We start from the raw sequence: 13,503 nt of genomic DNA, 5'->3' as shown, positions 1-13,503 counted from the left end.
CTCTCTCTTTTTTTGCCTACATGCCTCTTCTCAGTTTGTGTCAGCAGGGTGTGGAAGTAGAAGTGGCCTGTTTGCTCTGCATCGTTCAGGATGTCCGAATGATCATCATAAACATTAGAGTTCACATTTGTGATGCATATATTATTTCGCAGAACAATTCATTTGCTGGCCAGTTGGCCTACTTCACTTCTAAAATAAAAAAAATTAAAAATGTGTATTATCGACATTTAAATGAGCTGCCTTGTAGGAATCACATAGAAGGTTAACACTAGAAAGACCAAGGCAGTCATTTTGACTGTTTTTTAATTTTGCAATGTAGTAAATTACTTAAAATAAAACCTATGTAACTACAGGACCATGACTTTTCCTAAATGTGTCTATATTTTATTCTAGCATTGTTATTTTATCAAAAACACAAAACACAAAAGAGTTTTGAGTATTTCTACCTTGAAAGTCCATAGCGGTCATATTGACTGCATGCATTATAGCCAGTGTATCATTTCAGTATTCGCTACTTTTTCCCACTCTTGAAGGTAGAGGTGGGCGATATGGGAAAAATATCATATCACGATTTTATCACAATGTTTTTCAGTACTGTTTAGACAAATTTGTAAGTTGCTGACCAGCTCAACCAAACTTATTTCCCTGTATAATGTTTTTAAATGCACAAAAACTGTGCCGACGAGTTTAATCTATTTGAAAAACATCTTTGTAGGAGTTCTGGAGGTCTCACCCAGAACATCTTTAGCACCAGAAGTCTTTCGTCAGATGTCTTTCCCTCAATTTGATCAATATTTATGCACAATTTGAAGGTTTTCCTCACCACTTTGAAATGATGATTTAGTTCTGTGTCCTCTTTTAATGTTCACCAGGAACATTTTCACACAGTGATGCATTCATTTAAAAACATGTAAACTTCAAGTTCCTGTGTTTCTGTTCTATTTTAGCCCTGCAGAGTTCCTCCAGCTGGAGCTTCATACAGGCTCTGCAGCCTTTGTTGTTTTTTTTATGACATCGTTGGACTAACTTTAGTTTGGTTTATACATAATCAAACATAATACAGAATGTTTTTAATTCTGTGACACATGATCAAAGTAAGTTTTACTGACAGAAGAGTTTAATTCATAGAGGGGGCGGGACATTGTTGATTGACAGACAGACAGACAGTCACCATGGTTACTCACTCTCACCTGCCTGCTGAACACAACGTGTAACGTCGTTTAGCCTAATCCCTATAAATTCAGTTATCACAACAGGTGAGCTTCGGGTGGAGAAGCTTGATAGTAACTTTTAAAAACTGAGAGAGAGCAGAAAACACCGACAGCACCATTTTAAACACCAGGGTTATATCTCCCCTGACTGTCTGAGCTCCCCCCTGTCTGTCTCTGACTGTTAACGTCTCTCCGTGTCGCTATCTGAGATGTAGGTTAATCTTAACTGTGCACACTATGCAGATAAGTTAACTGTTGCTCACAGCGTGTCGGTTTGGAAAAATATCAGAACAGTTGCATATAACCGAGATGAAGTTGTTTTTGCGGACTTTACTTTTAAGTTTCGTTTTCACCACTGCGGAGCAAAAAAGGAGGGGGGGGGAGACGCGTCTGCAGCATGATAAAATAAACACATTAGTCCGGTTCTACGATCTCTCTGCTTTGGCAGATCGTCAGCACGTTAAAATCCTTCACGATCTAAGATCGTTATATCGCCCACCCCTACTTGAAGGTGCGCATCGCTGTTGCCTAGCAACTATTGTTCATAACGCTCGAGCCAAGGAGGAAAGAAAGCTTACCCGCCTAAAACCATATAGAAAGAATAGAAGACATACATTTGAATTAATCAATTAATCAACATTGAAAAGGCAGAATAGAGTAAATTAGGATCTGATTTAGAACAGAATAGAACAAAATGTCAGAAAGGAGGAGGATGACTGCCACAGAGGCTCCAGAGCCTTGATGAGGCAGAGTCTGACGGAGGCAGGTTCGGATACGGAAAGTGATGTCTCCTGGTCTCTCGAAACTTCATCTGACACTGGCTCTGAGATTGAACCTGAGATTGATACAGAGATCATTTCCATTTGCAAAAAACGCCGGCTGCTGTTTTCGATAAACTATTCAAATTTCAAATTCATTAGAATTTAATGTTTGTGTCCTGAAGTTTATTATACCTTTCATTTATTCTTATATTTGATATTGATTATTGAAATGATATGCAAATAATTTGTAAACAGTCAAAATGACCGCTATGGCCTTTTTAGTAGTGATAGAATGCCGGTCGTTCTAGTGTTAAGGAATCTTTATCTAAACTATTAGTTCATTCCATCACTTAACTAAAATCATGAGTCACACATCAATGCCATGTTTCTGTTACTTTTACTACTACTACTAATACTACTTTTATTCATTTGAGCTGTTCTTGGTATTCTCTTATTAATATAATTTTGTTAATTAAAAAAAAATGAATGGAAACTTGACAGTTTCAGCTGCCTGCTAACCTTAAAGATAGAAGGCTCTAGCTGTATTTTCTCTGCTTATGTGCTATGAAAACAAATTCAAAGTACTAAAACATGTTGAACTTTCATACTGAGTACCTTCTGTCTCTTTTTCAGCATGGGCGGACATGGAGGTGAACATGGAGGACAGAGTAGAGGTTTACAAGGGAGACACAGCTCAGATCACCTGCATGTTTACATCGTCTGAAGGCATCGGCAACACAATAATTCAGTGGTTTTATGTGAGTTCCAAATGCACTTATAAACAAAGAGGTACGATGTCTCCATCTATGTGATCTTTTAATGTTTTTGAATTCTGATCTTTAGGTGACAGAAACAGGTGAGAGGCAGAAAATCTACTATCAGGACTCCATGTCGCAGATAGTAGACCGGGCCACACGGTTTACAGATCGGATCAGTGTGAACGGAACTGGAGCCACAGGAGAGGTGGTGCTGACTATACGTGATGTGCAGCTTGCAGATGGAAGAGAATTTATCTGTCTGATCAAAAACTTAACAGACGATTCAAAAGGGAGCACACAGCTGAAAGTGTTTGGTACGTGTGTGTTTTTTTTGGATGACGAGGGTTAACCAGTACTTTAAACAAACCAACTGTTGAAAGCAGTGGTGAATTAAAAGAAGAATCCTCTATTTGTGATGCCTTTCTTATGCATGATTTGTGAATTTGGTGCAATGCTGTTTTGTAATTCTTGCCTTCAAATCAACAGGATAACGACTCAACTTATTTCACCAAACATGTCTGGTGCTGTCCTTGTTTACACTTGTAACACCCCTTGCAATTGCATTCACCCATCACATGTCGGTGACATTTGGACTCTGGTTTTTAATACCTCGGTTTTTGCAATATGCTAAAACAGTTTGAAACCGTTAGAAACAAATCTTATCAGCTGCCAGAACAAAAAAAGTTTGTTTGAGTTCTCGATTCCTTTGCAGGAACACCAGACCTTCCCACCATCGAGGGTGTGCAGACGGGGATCTCAGTCAACGAAGTTAGCCCATCAAAGGTTAACAAGCTTTACATCATGTACACAAGATTATAACAAAGATGAAATTACTTTCAGGTTACAGTTTAATACTTTGTATTTCATTTCCTCTCATACACGCTCCTTTGCTACAGATTGGGACCTGTGAGGTTAAAAATGGATTCCCCAGGCCCAACATCACTTGGTACAGAAACAACACACCACTACAGAGTGTCCCAGATGGTAAGACAGAGCAACAACTACTTCTGTGATGAACTCCTACCTTACTTTAGCTTGTACTTCATGTGGGTTAATAACTTTTTTCTCTCCTCTTCTATTCTACGTTCAGAGGTGGAAATAGTGCCCAGTGTCACCTCTGAATCCAGTGGTCTGTTCTCAGTGAAAAGTGAGCTGAACTTGAAGGTGGTGAAGGAGGACAAAAATGATGAGTTCTACTGCGAGGTATCCTACTTTGTTCCTGGAGGAACCAGGATGACTGAGACTCACCGGATAAACATCTCTGTATTCTGTGAGTGGCTGAAACCAATACCATTTTGTTGTTTTTTGACTCTGGGAAAACTGCACCTGCCTGCAGCACTAATTTTAGGTCATAAGACAGACCTTCACTCAGATTTTCTGTCCAGCCTTTAAGTTTTCGATAGGGACCAGGTCAGGGCCATGTTTAGATTCAGAAAACTCAAAAAGCTTAATCTTGACTGACCAGGCTTTGTGCACATGGGGTCATGATAAACCAGGAAAGGGCCTGTGGCAACAAGAAAAACTGCTGGCACAAAGTTTACGAAGTTCAAAACACGTAATTGTTCAACTTTGTTAAAGTTTTAGACAATAATTTGTTGTACTGTTTAAACTTTTCTTCTCAGGAAAATGCAGAATTCATGTCAACATAGAAAAGTGAAAAATAAAAAAGAAGCTAAATCACATTGTTTTAAGTCGATTAAAGAACAATAACAATTTAAAAGAGACTGAAAATAAGCATTTTTATCTGTCTTATTCTGCCTCTTTTCAAGTGACCTCTGGACATTGAGCAGGGTTTGCTGCAGAGATGATTGTAGTCACCTGGTGCAAGTGAAAGCTCCTGTTTGCAGTCTAATGTTTAAACTGTTCTCTTTGTTTCAGACCCCCCCACAGCTGTCAATGTTTGGGTGGAGTCACCAAAAGGAAATATCAAAGAAGGAGACTCGATTGAGCTTCATTGTGAAGACAATGGGAATCCTCCATCCTCCATTATTTCAATCAAGCGTTTTGAAGAAAACAATAGTGTAAATTTCCACATTTTTATTTTTTTACGAGTGTTTTAGAGACTTCTTACCTATGTCAGGTTAAAAGTTGTATGTTCCTGTAGAAATAATTCAGTGGACTCCTGCACACAGGCAGAATCCAAAGAAAGTACTGGAACACACAAATCACTCACGGCAAATTTTACAAGATGCATGTTCATTGAGATGTAAGATGTATGGTCACATAACTTGTTTGTTTTGTAGGATGGCCAGTCCCATGACGGTGAGGTGTTGGTGCTGAATAATGTCACCCGTCGCGATAGCGGAGTTTATCAATGTACTTCCATTGACTCAGACACCTTCCAGTCCATTTCTGGAAACGTCTCAGTCTTTGTCCACTGTAAGGAAAATTAACTGAAAGGATTTGTAATTATTTTTGATGAACTACCTTTTCTTATCATTTTCTGTCATTTATTTCTCTGGTTTCTCTCCGTGCTGTGTGTGTAGTTCTCGATGCTGCTGTGGTGATCCCTCAAGACACTATTGTTGTCGCTATGGGTGAGGAGTTTAAAGCTACCTGCAACGCCCTCTCCTCTCTGAAGACTCAAGCAGAGTGGTTAAAGGTCAGGTATACACATACATTGTCTCAAAATTACTGCATGAATGAATTAACCTGCATTTAGAAAACTCATCTCATCTTGACTTATAGCTCAACAGAATTGATCCAAAGTGCTGAACAACACAGATAGAGGAAAAACAAAGCATAAGAAAAGTAACAGACAAGAACAACAATAATCAAAATGAAAGAACAGGTAACAATTATGTCCAAGGGTAATAGAACTCACAGAGCTATAGATCCCTGAGCTCAATGGTTATTGAAAATTGAAGGCAATTTAGTAGAAATATGTTTTAAGGTGAGTCATAAAAAACAATTTTGGGTGAGAGACGGATGTCCGGAGAGTTCCACAATTTTGGTCCAGCAATAGAAAAAGCCCTATCCCCATAACACTTTGTCCTGGATCTAGGCATGGACAGAAGGTTTTTGTCAGATGACTTTAGATCTCTTACCAGCTGATATGGGGACAGGACACAACTCATCACTCTGCTGTACTGTGTGCAGAAAGGTGTAGGGTGAAACATTAAACAAGGACAAGACTACATTACATTTGTCTTTTAAGATGGTTCAGGAAACTGGTAAGTTAGAGATAAAGTACTTCACATTTTAATTTGTCATTTCTTTCTTCCTGCAATGATTTTGGACTTTGTGATGTATTTTTCCATTCAGTTGAAAAAGAGTGATTTGTGGGTATATAGCATGCATGTGCCAAAGCTAATGTTGCACATACATGAGGGACCAATTCAGTATGAGCGTCTGCCTTGAACAGATTTTTGTCTTGTAAAATCATAAAACTAGGACAGGAGACTTGGAAAGCTATGCCATCTCTATATGCCGTTACTTTTTGTTTAGGAGGAGCTGGCTATTGAATGGGAAAAGGAAGGCCCTTTTTTTACTACACAAAGTGCTATTTACACCGAATGTCAAATTCACCGTCTGATGGCAGAGGGTGCTATGTACTGTAAAGTGTCAGTCAGACAGTATTAACTAATTCCATTCATACACATTCACATGATACAGCGGGAGTTATTTTGGATTCAGTGTCGTATCCAAAGGGGTTTCAACATGTGACTTCAAGAGCTGGGGATCAAAACCACTCACCTTCCAATTGAGAGACGACCAGCTCTTTGTTGTTTATCCACAGCGGAAACATGGAAAGTTTACCTTTTGTGCCGAATCACTACAAAAGACCACCTATCAGAAAGGAAATAGTTAGGGTTAGTAAAATAGCAGCTTGCCAACTAAAAAGAACAAGTAATATTTTTTAACATTATCATTCTTATTACAAATATAATCTGCACATCAGCTGAAGTAAACATTCTTAAAGGGTATTCTTTACGTTTTGTCAAGTATTGTATCCTTTTTAAGCATCTGTCTGATCCACTACAAACAAATACACTGCAAATCTATGAATTATTCATATCCTCGTGTGTGTGTCAGCGTGTGTTTGTTAATTGTGCATTTTTTTGTCCTGGTGTGTAGGATGGAGAGGTCGTTTTTAAGGGTCACACTTTGACTGTGAAAGATGCTACGTTTGACAAAGCAGGGATGTACGAGTGTGTGGTGACTGTTCCTGAAATTGAAGAGATGAAAACCAGTGGGTCGATTTTCGTAAACGTCAAAGGTCAGCCTGATCACAGTTATTGTAGAATCAATAATGTAATCATTTTTGATCACTTTCTGCCAGTAATCAACCCATCATTGTTTATTTTACCTATACTTTCTTGTGTTTATTTTCCAAACATTCTTCTCTCGGTTCAGTTTTAATTCTTTATTTCAAATTAAAGATGTGTGGTAGCAGTGAGCAGCATGACGGTTCAAGGTTTGTATTAATTGTTCATCTCTCTGCAGGACCACCAGAGATCTTGAAGCCTGACAACACAGAGATTGAGAGTTATGACACAACAGTAGACCTGAGCTGCATGGTCCGAGGTTTCCCGGCTCCCAAAATTATCTGGAGCACCTCGGATGGACAGGTACAACGGAGGGAACGCAGTTTTTTTTAAGATGTGTTGTTGGTAGATTTCGTTGTGTCATTGATCCCAAAACCAAAAACATTTCATTCAAATGTGTAAAGAGAGAGGCAAGGTCCTATGTGTAACGTATTACGTTTAAGATCAATACAAAATAATGTTGTGATTGGTCATTTCGTAGCACATGTTTTGTTGCAGGACCTTGAGATGGCTTCAGAGATGATGACTGAGGATGGACTTCAGAGCAGGGTCAGTATCCAGGTCACCTCTGACATCACTGCTTCTTGCAACGCCTCCAACGACCACGGCACAGACGCCTTGACCTTCAACATTAAAACCCGTGAGTCCCTCCTGCTGCTTGGGTTTCCTGTGTCTGCCCTTTGTTCTTATGCGTGTTTGTCTCTATATGTTGTCCCCAGCTTCCCCTTTGTTTCTCCCTTTGTAGTCTGAATGACTTTGTTGTTTATTTTTACTTTGTCTGAAGGCCTCCAGCTCTGTTATGTGCTGTTATGTGCTGTAACATGTAGCCCGTTATTCTGGACATGTCAATCAGTGTTGTTTTTGTCATTTCTGGACGGGGACGCTGCTTGCGGCTGTTCAATGTGCTCTCCTCCTCCGCCAGTGTGTTAACAGGAAACGTCTTCCGTTTTGTGTGTGCCTCTACCTTTTTTTTTTTTTAGCTGTTAACACAACCCCACCACCAGTCACTACAACTACAACCATTCCTACTACTACTACTACCACTACCACTACCACTACCACTGCCACTACCACTGGCACTGCCACTGCCACTACTATTTCCTCAGCCACAGGTAAGTTCACAGTCAATGCCCACCCAGCATCACTTAAGTGAAAAAAACTACAAAAAAAGAAATATTCTTAAAATGATTTTATCACAAGGTATCCACTAAAAGGACTTGAATGTGTGTGACTTCAGTTTTCAGTAAAGCTTTTAATCTGTATGTTCGTATTTTCTTTGTGAGTCAGGCACAAACAGTTAGAGTGAGAAAGGAACACTACAGTACAAAGCACCTGACGGGAGCCAAAATCTCAACGGTTTTCTTGAGAATTTTAGGTTCTTTAGAATTAGAATTGCAAATGGATGTTTTCATTGTGGTCAGTAATTGCTGCAAGGTGTCCTCAAATTGTTGGCACTGCTATGCTAATTTTGTTTTAACATGGTATTTGCTTTCCTCTTTTTCAAATGTGTTGAAAGGGAAACCACATCAGGGTTGATTTCCCAGAAACTTAACTTGTTATTTATCTTGTTATTATGAGTCATGCATCCCTGTTAGCATGATGGCATGTAGATACACACAGAGTGCACAAACACACACATGCATCACAGTGACTAGAAAGCAGCTGATGTTTTAAAATGCACTTACAGGGAGTCTCCTGACTTCCATTACAGCCACAGCCTTGTGTTTTCTCTCCTCTTTAGCCTCGACTCTCTCTTGTACGTCATGCCAGGAAATTTCCAGCCCCTCAGGAAAACTGTCCCTGGTTGTGTCTGGCAGAACACTGTTTAAATGAGATTAACCTGGGCAGCTCTGGGAGGTGACTGTTGGGATACTGACCACAGTTGACCTGCTTAGCTTCATGTTAAGCTTTTAATCATTGATATGATCTGTTCAAATTAAACATTAGTTTGGACTTGCTTTGGGTCTCTGCCGCTGATGTGAGTGTGTGTGTGTGTGTGTGTGTGTGTGTGTGTGTGTGTGTGTGTGTGTGTGTGTGTGTGTGTGTGTGTGTGTGTGTGTGTGTGTGTGTGTGTGTGTGTGTGTGTGTGTGTGTGTGTGTGTGTGTGTGTGTGTGTGTGTGTGTGTGTGTGTGTGTGTTGGCTGGCTGATAAGATTGATTTAATATATCGTTATAACCTTGCTCATGTGGTTTTTCTTAGTCAAAGCTGAAACAGCAATCCCACCAAAGAAAATAAGGAAAGGTTTGTATGTTACACAGCTGAGGACTCTCCTTCATGTCTCCTTTCCTCCACTTCTGCTCCACAGCACCTCCCTGCATCCATCGGCCACCCCCCCCCCCCTCCCCCCCTTCCCTCCGATGAACAAAACGTCAAACCATCATTGAGTTGTTCATCTTCACATCTGTCTCTGCATGTTGTCATGCTGTACTATGAGCACACCTTTCCTCCTTCCCTCATGATTGACTTTCTGTCTGTAGGTTGCCAGGTGTAGGTCACCACGGTTATGCTAGTGCTGCTCTCTCTTTACACACGCTGTAAGACGTTCTGTACTCTACCTGCACACTGTGAATGCTGCACAGCCTGCTTGATGCCATCCCATATTCGACTCCATCAAACTCTTAATCCAGATACAGCGAGTAACTATTTGTATTGTACTTGTGCTCTCTTCCACCAGAGGGCAGTGGTGTTATCATTGCAGTCATCATAATCTGCATCCTACTGCTGGCCATCCTTGGCAGTGTGCTCTACTTCCTCTACAAAAAGGGCAAAATCTGTGGAAGGTCTGGCAAGCAGGACCTGTAAGTACAATGAGAGCAATTTGATGCTGGGAGTTCATATGTAAAGATGTGAAGTTTCTTAAAACTTTGAGGCCCGAAGAAGAAGAGTGCATAGCTCTCATCCTTATCCAGTGTAAACACTGTTTTTAAACGTTACTTTTTCCTAGTAACTAAATAAACTGAACTTGATTTCATCAACAGCATAATTATAAAAATCAGACAAAGCAAAACTGGAAGGAGAAACAAAAAACCATCTCACAATATTGTGTACATACATTAACATTCTACTTATTTGGAACTGGCATTAACTTAATTAAAAAAATAAATATATATAATAATTTCCTTGATGTGGGAAGCAAATCATGCAAATAAACATAAAACAATAATATAAAAACATAAACGTATTTGATTGAGAAGTACATTTTTGAGACAAATACATAACGTTTCCCTCAGAATGTAGAGCTAAAGGTGCTTATAGTCAGTGAGCCACTGAGCATTGGAATACCTGTCAGCACTGCGGCTGTAGCTCAGTTGGTAGAGTCGTCGCCTGTACGTCGCTTTTTATAAAATCGTCTGCTAAGTGAATTGTAGAAATGTAGAATTGTAGAACTCCTGTTAAAGTTAGGTACTCTGTCAGAGAAGATGTAGGACCTGATGGCAGATGACAAAATGTATGTGCCGTATGCTCAGGAAAGTCTGCTTGGGCGTTATCAGACTTGTTATTTGCCTTTAACCAGGTATGAAGTTCGATTAAAAATACATACTGCAAAATATAAACATTCAAATAGCTTGCAATTTTAGAATGACAAAGTTTGACATAACTACAACCAACATTGAAGGCATAACAACTCTAAAGGTTAAAGCCACTATAATCAGTATTACCTTTCACAATGGACAATGTATGTGAAAGATGCTGCTCGCAGTGATGAATCAAGGCTCTTCAGAGTGCATCTTTGGAATAAACCTGAAGAACATTGCAAACTAACAAAGATATTTTTCCCTCAGGAGATTGTAGAGACCATAAGCTTATAGAAAGACTTTAGTGAAATTATACTGTTACCCCATAACTGTTGAATGTGTACATATGACTGTGCTAATATATTTGTTTCAAGCATTCTTATTTCTACTTGTCTTGCAGCACCAAGGACAAGTCGAACAAAGATAACATTGTGGTGGAGATGAAGAGTGATAACACTGAGGAAGCTGTGTTGCTCGGGGTCAACGGAGAAAAGCAGTCTCCCAATGAGCAGGTAGATGAATGTTCAACTGAAATATGATGCTGTTTTGATTATCTCATTACATCATTAAATTATTTGAACACAATTGTCTTTCCTTGTTTTTTTATTGTCTGTGTTTGCCCTCTGGAGTAAAGGGTGGTGCATACCTGGACGTGCAGAAATGATGAGTTGACACAGACCCGCTGCTGCCTTCACGCTTTTACCACAGTTCCTCATCCCAGAGTTACATCATGGAAATGCTCTGCCTGTCATAATGGACAACTAAGAATCGAATTATTCCAAGCTGCAGTCATAGCTTACAGCTCGTCACGTCACATTTCTGTCTGAGTGCAACCTTAGCTTTCATGGCAGATGATCTGAGCACTTCATGACAGAACTCTGCCATTCGAACCTTCAAACCTTTCGACTGTCTTCTGGGATTCTCCCTCACGTGAGCCTTGTATACTGCTGATTGTCTGTAGAACAATAGAACACAACATGACCAGGGACTGTTTTTTATATCCAACTACACTTCACCTCAGACACAGAGCTCACTGAAGAGCAGCCTGACATAGCTCTTTATCAAGTGTACATATTATAATCTATGTATATATTTCTTTATTTAAAATAACACCTGAAAAAAACAACCAAAAAGAAATGACCAGACAGTGTTTTATTTTGTTTTAGTGGTTTATATGAAAGATGTCTTTTATTTTTTAGGGGACTTTTTTTTTTTTTTTAACTTGTTTTTGTTCTTTTTGTTTCCAGTTTTGCCTAAGTCTGTACACTGAACTTGTGAAGGTGGAGTCAGTGGCATTTTTCATTGCAGTTGTTAACGCAACATTCAAACTAGGCCCCTCCTCCTGTGATCATATTTCCTGCTCCCCGCCCAGAAACAACCAAAACATCAAAATACTAGCAGAGGACAGGGTCTCTGCAGACACAGTCACCACCATGGAGGCCCATAAGGGATCTCTGATTAAAATGACTTTTGTATTAGTCAATGTTTAAATTTTTTTAGGAAAAAGCTACTGACTCTGTCTTTAAGGGATGGTGTGACGCCTCCCCCTACATCCAGTTACAACCTCACCAAAGTGTGAACTTTTAACTCTGAAAACAAACATGCAGGTAATTTAGTCACATTATTCAAATTTTAAGCTAACACTAACTTCTGTAGTCTCCCCAGTTTGTGTAGTTTTTAATTGAAATGTGTAGCTTAACAAGTTCTTCATTATTTGACATGGGTTTTGTTACCTTTATTTTTTGTTTCAACTTTGTTGTGTCTCTTCTTCTCTGTTGTTCTGTATGTGTTTGAGTGACATTTCAAACAGCCAGGTGAAAAGGTTACAGATGCCTTAATAATTCAATGAAAGCCTTTGGAAATATCAGCAAACCCAACAATTTTGTATTGCTGGTTATGTTTTTATTTAATCTTATGTGCACTGATTTCTTTGTGTTCTTCTTTGTGAGTTTGTGCTTCTTTAATGTGAAGCTGTTGAATTTTTGTGACATTATTCAGATAAAATTGTGTAGCCTAGGTTTGTTTATTTTATTATTTTTAAAAGAGGAATGACAAGGGTAGAACAAAGTATTGGTCCCTGATAGAAATTGTTTGCAGCATGAAATTTACCTCCTCAGTAGACCAACTGCATTTCTGTTTAGTTACTTCTGGTTTTAACTTGAAATAAACATTTGGATCCCAGAGAAACTCAGACTCACCCTCACATGGGAAACAAATGTGAATAAAGTATGCGACTACTAAGGAGGGGAGGACGCCATGAGACTCCATGCATGCAAATTAAGTTAATAGACAATCAACATGTGCAGGTATCATCCAAACATACCCTGTGATAGTCTTTGTTTGTCTGCTGTTTTAAGATCAACCACTGTTTATTGGTTTCAGTTTTTTTTAAAGTCTTTTAAATGCCTTTCATGCCTTGTAAATGTAAAAGAAATGCCACTGATGAAATTCAAGCCAATTTCCTGAAAAATTCACTGCAGTTTTTTGAAAGTATACCAAATAAAGATTGACTGTTGAATGACAAAGTGTGTCTTAGTTTGACAATGAGCAACCTTTTATTAAAAAATAAAGGATTTTTTTAAATCAGGTATTTGTTCCATGATTTAAAGGCTTTTATTTCATAAAAGATTTCAGATCCTTTGTTTCGTATAACATGTTCAATTGATCGCGTAATTTGGTAACATAGATCACTGCGCCACCTCCAAGCTGCAGCTAACATTTTTTTAAGTCCTTGATCACCACCTATAGGTGTTAGTCTGTCAGTTTGTTTCATACTATATAGGTTCATGTTAAGGAAGTTCTATTATTGTTGCCACAGCGCCCCCTGTGCGTCAAATGGTACGAAACCTTCAAAGAACTACACATACTCAATGTGTATAGAAAGGTAGTTGTATCGTTAAAAGACGCAGAATAACATCAATATTACAGAAGCACAGAGAATAAAGCGAGTCCGACTGGGATTTTGACATCAGGGACAAGACACCCCGAG

At 39.1% G+C, this 13,503-nt stretch overlaps 1 protein-coding gene across 5 annotated transcripts in view; it reads left to right on the top strand.

Moving 5' to 3' along the window:
- The window catches only part of mcamb (melanoma cell adhesion molecule b), a 36,575-nt gene extending 23,473 nt beyond the window's left edge, over positions 1 to 13,102 (top strand). Inside the window, exons 2-17 of one of the 5 annotated variants that reach the window (XM_020654956.3) lie at positions 2,606 to 2,730; positions 2,816 to 3,044; positions 3,443 to 3,513; positions 3,627 to 3,714; positions 3,821 to 4,000; positions 4,609 to 4,751; positions 4,974 to 5,109; positions 5,217 to 5,332; positions 6,808 to 6,949; positions 7,177 to 7,301; positions 7,497 to 7,638; positions 7,979 to 8,110; positions 9,199 to 9,240; positions 9,674 to 9,797; positions 10,915 to 11,026; positions 11,149 to 13,102. In XM_020654956.3, coding sequence (XP_020510612.2) covers positions 2,606 to 2,730; positions 2,816 to 3,044; positions 3,443 to 3,513; positions 3,627 to 3,714; positions 3,821 to 4,000; positions 4,609 to 4,751; positions 4,974 to 5,109; positions 5,217 to 5,332; positions 6,808 to 6,949; positions 7,177 to 7,301; positions 7,497 to 7,638; positions 7,979 to 8,110; positions 9,199 to 9,240; positions 9,674 to 9,797; positions 10,915 to 11,026; positions 11,149 to 11,178 — 1,937 coding nt within the window. In that variant the 3' untranslated portion in view covers positions 11,179 to 13,102. Of the gene's footprint in view, positions 1 to 2,605; positions 2,731 to 2,815; positions 3,045 to 3,442; positions 3,514 to 3,626; positions 3,715 to 3,820; positions 4,001 to 4,608; positions 4,752 to 4,973; positions 5,110 to 5,216; positions 5,333 to 6,807; positions 6,950 to 7,176; positions 7,302 to 7,496; positions 7,639 to 7,978; positions 8,111 to 9,198; positions 9,241 to 9,673; positions 9,798 to 10,914; positions 11,027 to 11,143 lie in introns of all 5 variants that reach the window. The other 4 variants (XM_020654965.3, XM_020654973.3, XM_029281135.2 and 1 more) reach the window with 4 other exon arrangements.
- The last annotated feature ends 401 nt before the right edge of the window (positions 13,103 to 13,503 follow it).

The sequence above is a fragment of the Labrus bergylta genome, chromosome 11, assembly GCF_963930695.1.
Source record: "Labrus bergylta chromosome 11, fLabBer1.1, whole genome shotgun sequence".
In the NCBI taxonomy this organism is placed as follows: domain Eukaryota; kingdom Metazoa; phylum Chordata; class Actinopteri; order Labriformes; family Labridae; genus Labrus; species Labrus bergylta.
The sequence above is the reverse complement of the archived record's forward strand: the minus strand, read 5'-3'. Positions and strand labels throughout refer to the sequence as shown.